An 8617-nucleotide genomic window follows, 5' to 3' on the forward strand; every position below is an offset into this window, starting at 1 on the left:
GGTTAAAACATAAACAGGTTGTTGATTATGGAATTATTATGGATTTGGTCAAATTATCCTCCAAGGAAGAGAGAAAGGATTTATTCCATCTGAGACCCATAGTCCCGAGCAAAGGGATTAGGAATAAATGGAATTAGTTTAGAATCATTAACAACATCATTTTTAGCTGTATGTGTAATATTACAAAATCATAATTCAATGTACAGAGAGCCAGAAACAGGTTGATGGATGGATGGATATGGATGAACAGAATAACTTGCCTCTGTTCCTGTCATCCCTGGCGCACAGATCCTCTCCTCTCTCCCCCTTTCATCCTCCTGGCGACTGTCGCACATGAAAAGCTGCTCCACCTTTCATTCCTCTCCCCTCCATCAATAATGAAAGACGGGCGATAATCGATCATCACGCCGGTCACGTGACGCAGGCGGGCGCGATTATTAGATGGAGGAGGAGCAGCTGGACACATTTTACACGTCGTGCACGATGCGCGTTCACGTGTTGTTGCCAGATCACGTCCAAAAATACGCGAGAAAAACAAATTTACAGCATTTATTTATATTTCGGTATTTACTAGACGCACTCATCCAGAGCTCCTTACTGTCAGTAGTGACGGGGACAGACACTCGGGGTTAAGAATCCTGCTCAGGGACACGATGGTAGTCGGATTGTAATTATATGAACCTAAACGAACCGTCAGGGTCTTGCGTGTATATTTATGTGGAGTAGTGAAGTGGAACTGCAGATAACGAGAGGAGTAGGAAAACGCTCCAGGCCGCTTTATAAGCAGCGGACGTGGCGCCCCGCTCCCCCCGCCCGACACCAGGGGGCGCCGCTCGGTCTGAGGCGCTGCGCGACCGGAAGTCCCTCATCTCCCCGGGTCCGGGTGGCCGAGGTGCGTCTCCTGCAGCGCAAGGTAAGACTTTTAACTTCCCGCTGACCGCTTAACAAAGCGACAAAGCGCGGCGGCGGCGGCGTGTTAAAGCGGAGGTGGCGCGTCCCCCGATTACAGGACAAGACGTGCTGTTACGTCACGCTTTATAATGACCTTTAATAAAAAGGCGCTGTCGTGTGTTCTTATCGTCGTCTGTGTGTGTCTGGGTGTGAATGTGTGTGTTTTGGGGGCTTTTTAGTCCCAGATGGCCCACAGGCTCCTCGCCCGGAGAATCTGGACGGTGGCGGTGAAGGAGCCGCGTTGCTCCGCCTCCTCCTGCCTGCGCCCGCCCCCCGCCGCCGCGCCACGCCCCCCGACCTCCAGCCCGCGCCGCGGGGTGTCCTTCACCGTGCAGGACCACGACGACTTCACGGAGAGGGTGGTGAACAGCGAGCTGCCCGTGCTGGTGGACTTCCATGCCCAGTGAGGGACCGCGCCGTCCCCTGTTCATATATATATATATAAATATGGCATTTACCAGACGCCCTTATCCAGAGCGCCTTACAGTCAGTAGTTACAGGGACAGTCCCCCCCTGGAGACACTCAGGGTTAAGTGTCTTGCTCAGGGACACGATGGTAGTAAGTTGGGTTTGAACCTGGGTCTTCTGGTTTATAGGCGAGTGTGTTACTCACTAGGCCACTACCAGCCTGATGGTAGTAGCTGTTCGCCAGTGTGGATCCTGTCCCGCAGTCCAGGGAATTTCTAACCGATCCCTTTTATTGGGCCGACGTGCAGGTGGTGCGGCCCCTGCAAGATCCTCGGGCCGAGACTGGAGAAGGCCATCGCTAAGCAGAAGGGTCGCGTTGCCATGGCGAAGGTCGATATTGACGAACACACTGACCTGGCCATCGAATATGGAGTAAGTCTGGTTTCCGTATCTTTTGACCGCGTCCGGGTTCCTGCGTTCACACTGCCGTTCTGTTGCCAGGTGTCCGCGGTTCCGACGGTCATCGCCATGCGTGGCGGCGACGTCGTCGACCAGTTCGTGGGGATCAAAGACGAAGACCAGCTGGATTCGTTTGTCCAAAAGGTGATTGGACAATGAGGCGGTCCTTCCGACCCCCTCCGTCTCAGCCCCTGCCTGGTTTACGGCAGCGCCGGTGCAACCACGCCGCGGCGCTCTCTTTACCCCGTCTGTGTTGTGTGTGTTTACCGCTCGCCCGCCACCTCCTCCGGTCCGCTGAGGTGGGCGGGTCTGAGCTGCTTTCTGTAGGAACAGCGTCCCTGCTGCTGCTGCCTCTGTCCACGAGGGGACAGTCGCGTACACACAGTGAGGACACGGTGCGTTTTAAAAAGGATGAAAATGTGAATTACGCCGTAAACATGAGCAAGGTTTTTATTTCAATAAAATGTCTGTAATAAGGTTATTTTGAAAAATAAAGGTGATGCCTGTTGATGTTGCTCTTGAATGTACTTGCTGCTTTGATGTCGTCATTTGCTGCTTTTTTTTTTTTTTTTTTATCTAAATTTGTGGGTTTTTAGTCGTCGTCTCAGGAAATTATTCCTGAACTTGGTTACTTCACCGACTCGCAGGATCAGCCGATAACTTGCCAGTAGAATGGTTTACAGTGTTTACCAGACGCCTTTATCCAGTAGTGACAGGGACGGTCCACCCTGGAGACACTCAGGGTTAGGTGTCCTGTTTAGGTAAGATAGACTAATATTTTACGTGGTGATATTTTATCAATACAGGAACACCAAATGTCGATTATTTTGTACATAAACATCTCAGTCCACCGGGGGGCGCTGTTGAGCGTTTTCTTTAGTGAGGTCAGCAGAGATGCCACTACCACCGCCACTCCTGTAGATGGCGCTGTACAGCTGGGTACTTTGAATTACTGCCTGCCATTCCAGACAGTAAACTCGCAAAACGTGACAGACTGACCACAGAATCTTGTGTTTCAGCTCCAATTTAACATTTTCTGTGAACTGTACAATATCACGATATATCACAATATAACAGTGATTCGTGACTCGTGATACGTGCCGCCAATACACACCCCTACAATGGCAGCAAGTGGTTGTGGGACTAATGGCGTGAAATGTCTGGATAGTTGTAGGGACACGCCGAGGGACAGCCACCAGAATAGCCTCTTTAATCCTGCTTTATATCCTCCGCTAATCTGCATGTATATGAGTCGGAACTCCTCTCCAGAACACACAAATGCAGTGAAGCGTGGCCTCCTGGCGGTCACCATGGCCTTCAAGTGGAACGGGCCTCGCAGCTTTTACATTTAAACAACGAGTAGCTAATCCGCCGCAGTTGTGAATGGAGATATTTAAGTGGAATTTTTTACATATAATCCGTATTGACGCCTCCACTGTCCTTCTTAAAGAGGGACAGAGTGGAGGTTGTTCTGGGATGAGCAGCAGTTTGCTTTTGCAGATGATGTGCTGCCGTCCAGGATGGACCTTGTCGTTGCTCTGCTGGTAAGTTCATTCCCAGACTCCAGACTCCAGGTCAGGAGAGTCGTGTGAAAGGTCCGGGAAGATGAGGCTGCCGGCGTAGTGAGCAGTATTTAACGTATTTAAACGAAGTCCGCCGCCGGCCACGTCGGGCCAGTCACCTTTCACCTACTGCCGAAGGCCCCGCCCCGCCGCGCACGTGACCGCCAGGGCCGCCTTCTGATTGGTTCTCCCGGCGCGGCTCTGAATGAGAAGCGAGCGGCGGCGGTCCGGTCCGGTCGGTCCACCATGTAGCTCCTGAGCCGCCGAAACACGTATCTTTATTTATCTTTATATAGCTTATCTTTCTATACATTTATTTGCCGTCTATTCCCCGGAAATGGAGCGAGTGACGTGTCCTCCTCCGGACAGAAACGTTCTGTGTTTGTTCGACGTGGACGGGACGCTGACGCCGCCCAGGGAGGTGAGCACCGTTCCGCTCTTATGCAACGCGGCGGCGGGGACGTCGTGTCCCGCTGCGCCGCGCTCGGGGCGTCGCGACGTGGGATAAAACGTGCCGCGGCGCACGTACGGGGCACACGCAGCCGCCACGCCCCCTCGAGATGACCCGTCACGTCCCCGCTTGTGTTCCGCAGAAAATCGACCCCCAGCTGGACTCGTTTTTCCAGTCGCTGCGGGAGAAGGTGAAGATCGGCGTGGTGGGGGGGTCGGACTACTCCAAGATCGCCGAGCAGCTGGGGGAAGGAGATGAAGGTGAGCACGGTGGAATGTCCTCGTCCTCGTCCCCCTGCCCCGCCCCGCCACCACATTCTCAGAAGCGGGTTTAAATCTGGAACCTGCAGCAGCAGATCACCTTCACCTCGGTTACGTGGGACCTGAAGATTAATCGGTTATCTGCAGCCCTGTAATCCATCTGTCACCGTGACCGCCAGCACAGTGTCACACGGTGTCACACGGCGTCCCGGCGTGTTATAACCCTGTTGTGTCTTCTGCCTTGCAGTGATACACAAGTTTGACTTTGTGTTTGCGGAGAACGGCACGGTGCAGTACAAAGATGGGAAGCTCCTCTCAAAGCAGGTGGGTGGGCGGCGGTTTAACCGTCCACAGACGTTCCTCATGTTCCCGGCCAATCTAGAGCTAGAACGTTCCGTGTCTCGCAGGCCATCCAGAACCAGCTGGGAGAGGAGCTGCTGCAGGAACTCATCAACTTCTGCCTGCGCTACATGGGGCTGCTGAAGCTGCCCAAGAAGAGGTGATGGTTCCCTTTCCACTCGCTCCCGTCCACTTCCGCTCGCTCGCTCCACGTCCACTCCCCTCCACGTCCACTCGCTCGTCCACTCGCTCCCCTCCACCTCCTTAATTTAGCTGATTGGTTGTCTCCCAGCTTGGACATATTTGACTCTGTTGCCGGGTGATTGTTTCTTGTTAAAAGAAGTTGGTCGTATTTGAATGTAGAATTCAGATTTTCTGAGAGCGGTTTTTGACTTTTTTTTTTTTTGTTTTTGTCCCGTCAGAGGAACCTTCATAGAGTTCCGTAACGGAATGCTCAACATTTCCCCGATTGGACGAAGCTGCACGCTGGAGGAGCGAATCGAGTTTTCTGAAATTGACAAGGTAGAAAGCGCATGTTTGTAAACAGCGGGGTGAATGGGGTGAACGGGGTGACACTGCCACACCCTTCTTCTTTCGACTTGCAGAAGGAGAAGATCCGGGAGAAGTTTGTGGCCGCGCTACAGAAGGAGTTTGCCGGGAAGGGACTGCGGTTCACCCGAGGTGGGTGACATTCCAGGGAGTGTCCCTCTCACGCCGAAAAGAAGTAAACAAGTAAAACAGGACAATCGGTCTCTTAACCACTGAGCATGAGTTAAAGTGGACGCCTGTCCAGAAGAGAAGCCCTCACATTTGATGTGTTATTGGAGAATGTCCTTCGAGCCCTGGACATGTCCAGTAGACCTCCACACTTGGCGATCATGTTGTTTGTCTCGTGTGGTGGTGGTGGTGGTGGTGATCACACAGCCTGGGGCTGGCGTGTCCCCGTCCCCCACACACACACACACACACACGTGGTGTTTTTCTCCGGCCCTTTCGGTTAATGATCTGCAGAAACACCCAGACGCAGCGCTGTTTACCTCCCGCGCCACGCCCGCCTGCGCAGCAGAACAATTCTATTTCAGCTCTAGATAGTCGTAATATTGTTTTGGGATTTTCTGTTTTTTTGGAGGGTTTAGCGGCTGTGCAGGTCCTGCGTTGTGGATGTTCACGCCAGCGCATCTCCACAAACCAGAACATTACCAAAAAAAAACAAGTTTTTATAATTCAACCCCAAACAAGTGTTGGTTTTCTAAATGAATGTTACATAACTCTGTTTATATAGAGCATATATAATTCTGTTATATTCTCTGCTGTATTCATTAAATACAAGTTTATACTGATTTATAAATGGGGTTCAGGGGTTCACATCATGGCTGCCCTTTGTGATATAAGTGAGTGATGTATATTTTTAGTTGTTTTCCATGGTGGTTCTAGTCTTCATTCAGAGTTCAAAGTTCACCTTTTGTCCTCTCTGTTACTGGGGTGCAGCACCGCGGGGAGTCGGGGGGGGGGGGGGGGGGGGCGTGTGTGGTAGCCGAGCGACCTGATTGGCTGTTTTATTGTGTATTACGTAATCCACCATAATTAAGAGGGAAAACGGGGAGGAGAAAACCTTGTTACCATGCCGATACGTGTCCACCATAACAACATAGAGATGTAGGTCAAAGGTCGTTCCAATGGAGCCAATGCAGTCCTGATTTTCAGAATCGCAGTTCGGTCGGGCCGGGCGTTCTCCCACTTTCTGAACCGAGTTCCTCTCTGCGCAGGGGGACTTATCAGCTTCGACGTGTTCCCCGAAGGATGGGACAAGACGCTGTGCCTGGACGTGCTGGAGGGCGAAGGTCTGGAGGCCATCTACTTTTTTGGAAACGAGACGGACCTGGTAAGGGGGGACACTGTTAAACTCAACAAAAGTGGTGGGCCAGCGTGCCACTGAGGAGCCGCAGAGCAAAGCACCGTCCCCGTTTCACAATGACAATCACTTCACTTTCAAGCGTCCTACGTGATGTTGTCCAGTTATGTCCCGTCCGACCTGTTCATAGTACAGAAACGCTCTACTGTTCTCCTATCGAGAGGACCTGTACACTATTTTAGTTGTAGTTAGTATAGTTTAGTTTAGTGTGTATAAACGTATAGATTTTTCTGCACTATGGGGGGGTCTGTGTGGAACATTATTTCAGTACACGGTATACGGTGTATACTGTCCTACTGAAAATGAACCAGTCTTGACTCTTGAAGCTTGAGGAGGGCCGGAAAAAAAAAACGGGGTCAAAGTTGAAGGTTTAAAGGGCACAAAAAACAAATAGGGTTTTGTGCAGATTACGAGGGGTCAGTCTGAATTCGGAAGAGGAACAAACGAGGGACTAACGAATAGGGTGCTAGTACCCTAGTGGTTAAGACGCTCTCCTATGAACCAGAAGACCCAGGTTCAAATCCCTCTTACTACCATTGTGTCCCTGAGCAATACACTTAAGTGGTGGGGCAGTGGTGGCCTAGCGGTTAAGGAAGCAGAAGGTTGCCGGTTCGAATCCCGATCTGCAAAGGTACCAGTGAGGTGCCACTGAGCAAAGCACCGTCCCCCCACACTGCTCCCCGGGCGCCTGTCATGGTGCCCACTGCTCACTCAGGGTGATGGGTTAAATGCAGAGGACAAATTTCACTGTGTGCACCTTGTGCTGTGCTGCTGTATATCACGTGTGACAATCACTTCACTTCACTTAACCCTGAGTGTCTCCGGGGGGGACTGTCCCTGTAACTACTGATTGTAAGTCGCTCTGGATAAGGGCGTCTGGTAAATGCTGTAAATGGAAATGTGTCTCTCTGTGTTCTAGTCTGTGGAGAGAGAACCCGGGTGACGTAATATCTGCTACAAATTAGTGGAAGGTTCCAGATCCGAACTAACAGGGTACTGCGAGGAACCGGAATTTTCAGTTTGTAATGTGCGCGCGGAGGCTGGAAACTGACACTGCGGGTGTTTGACCTGACGCGACCCGACTTATTTTGGTGGTGTCCGCAGGGCGGGAACGACTACGAGATCTTTGAGGATCCGCGCACCATCGGGTTCCAGGTCTACTCCCCCGAGGACACGGCCAGGCTCTGCCGAGAGCTCTTCTTCAACGCCCCACCCAACGAGTCCTGACGTGTCCCCACATGACCCCTACCTGCCATCGGTGCCTCTGACTCTCGCCCCCTGTGGGCAGGGCTGGTACTACATGTGACTGACTTGTCCGCGGCCGCCATTTCCAACTGTGAAGGACACCCGCACGGAACTGGAACCCAAAGGGAACAGCTGGATTTTAAATTCCAAGCGGCCGATTGGCGCTTCTGGACAGTTTAAACAAATATTTTATTTTTCCCACTCGAGATTTTAATTAAATTGCTGAATTGTGAGTTTACATTGTGGATGTAGCGAGTTTTTAATGATAGAGGACCACGTGCAGATATCATCTTCCTGACCTGTGATTTGCCGGAAAAGGCCACTCTGTTAATTAACTTTAATTAAGCTGTTTTAGAGGAATGACATATGGAACTGTGTAACATATTTGGATGATCTGTAAATGTATGTAATTATTTATGTTTTGAATAATGTACAGATGATGAAATATCATGTTTCGTTAAATCCGGGCACGGTCTCCGCCCGGATGTTGCACGGGAACGACCTCAGTGGTCAGATAGGACGGGTGGGGCCAGTGTCAATGGAAACACTCCCATGATGCAATGTGCACTAACTATGTATCGTGTCACATGACAATTTGTGCTGTATGCAAATGTGCTCCTTCAATAATGATTAAAACAATCTGGAATCTTTCAGTTGCCTGATTAATTAGTAAAATGATAATAATAAATGGCCTGGGCTCAATGAGACAATCATAAAATGCTTTTATTACTCTTTTAAATTTCACATTAAAATGACAAACACCAGTCACAGTGACCTGACCAGAAACAAAGTGCTCAGAAATATTACAAATAAAAAAAACAATATTGTACTACAAACATGAGAAAAGTAATAAAAATGATAGAAAATATGCATAGAAACCTGATACTACACGGTGGAATGGGAATAATGGGACATGCAACTAACACAGTAACACTGACGCGATGGCGTGACGCTACCGTCACCGCCGTTTCACTCTTTACTACGGTAGGAAAGGAGAAGAAACGTGTAAATGTTTATTTAGTAAAAGGGC

General features: G+C 50.5%; 3 protein-coding genes across 4 annotated transcripts in view; 2 read left to right on the plus strand and 1 right to left on the minus strand.

Moving 5' to 3' along the window:
* The first annotated feature begins 838 nt into the window (after nt 1–838).
* Nucleotides 839–2345, plus strand: LOC114793695 (thioredoxin, mitochondrial-like). Its single transcript, XM_028985794.1, has 4 exons — nt 839–913; nt 1131–1354; nt 1668–1791; nt 1861–2345. The coding sequence occupies exons 2-4, from the start codon at nt 1137–1139 to the stop codon at nt 1975–1977; spliced, it is 459 nt and encodes a 152-aa protein (XP_028841627.1). The 5' UTR covers nt 839–913; nt 1131–1136; the 3' UTR covers nt 1978–2345.
* A 1163-nt stretch (nt 2346–3508) lies between these two features.
* LOC114793685 (phosphomannomutase 1-like) lies at nt 3509–8240 on the plus strand. The gene is made up of 8 exons (XM_028985782.1): nt 3509–3801; nt 3974–4091; nt 4339–4415; nt 4499–4590; nt 4853–4952; nt 5036–5111; nt 6197–6312; nt 7447–8240. Exons 1-8 carry the CDS (start codon nt 3718–3720, stop codon nt 7567–7569), a joined length of 786 nt encoding a protein of 261 aa, XP_028841615.1. The 5' UTR covers nt 3509–3717; the 3' UTR covers nt 7570–8240.
* Nucleotides 8241–8291: 51 nt separating this feature from the next.
* Nucleotides 8292–8617, minus strand: part of LOC114793692 (cold shock domain-containing protein C2-like) — a 3343-nt gene continuing 3017 nt past the window's right edge. For both annotated transcript variants that reach the window (XM_028985788.1, XM_028985789.1), the window contains exon 4: nt 8292–8617. This exon is cut by the window's right edge and continues 552 nt beyond it. The gene's annotated coding sequence lies outside the window, so the exon portion shown is untranslated.

The sequence above is a fragment of the Denticeps clupeoides genome, chromosome 7 (assembly GCF_900700375.1).
Source record: "Denticeps clupeoides chromosome 7, fDenClu1.1, whole genome shotgun sequence".
NCBI classification, from domain to species: Eukaryota; Metazoa; Chordata; class Actinopteri; order Clupeiformes; family Denticipitidae; genus Denticeps; species Denticeps clupeoides.

Bases quoted from the DNA above. Each gene is read 5' to 3' on its own strand.
- LOC114793695 (XM_028985794.1), top strand. From the start codon at position 1,137: ATGGCCCACAGGCTCCTCGCCCGGAGAATCTGGACGGTGGCGGTGAAG. The intron at 1,355-1,667 runs GTGAGGGACCGC...GCCGACGTGCAG, and splicing joins CTGGTGGACTTCCATGCCCA to GTGGTGCGGCCCCTGCAAGA. The intron at 1,792-1,860 runs GTAAGTCTGGTT...TTCTGTTGCCAG, and splicing joins ACCTGGCCATCGAATATGGA to GTGTCCGCGGTTCCGACGGT.
- LOC114793685 (XM_028985782.1), top strand. From the start codon at position 3,718: ATGGAGCGAGTGACGTGTCCTCCTCCGGACAGAAACGTTCTGTGTTTG. The intron at 4,416-4,498 runs GTGGGTGGGCGG...CGTGTCTCGCAG, and splicing joins GGAAGCTCCTCTCAAAGCAG to GCCATCCAGAACCAGCTGGG. The intron at 4,591-4,852 runs GTGATGGTTCCC...TTGTCCCGTCAG, and splicing joins CTGAAGCTGCCCAAGAAGAG to AGGAACCTTCATAGAGTTCC.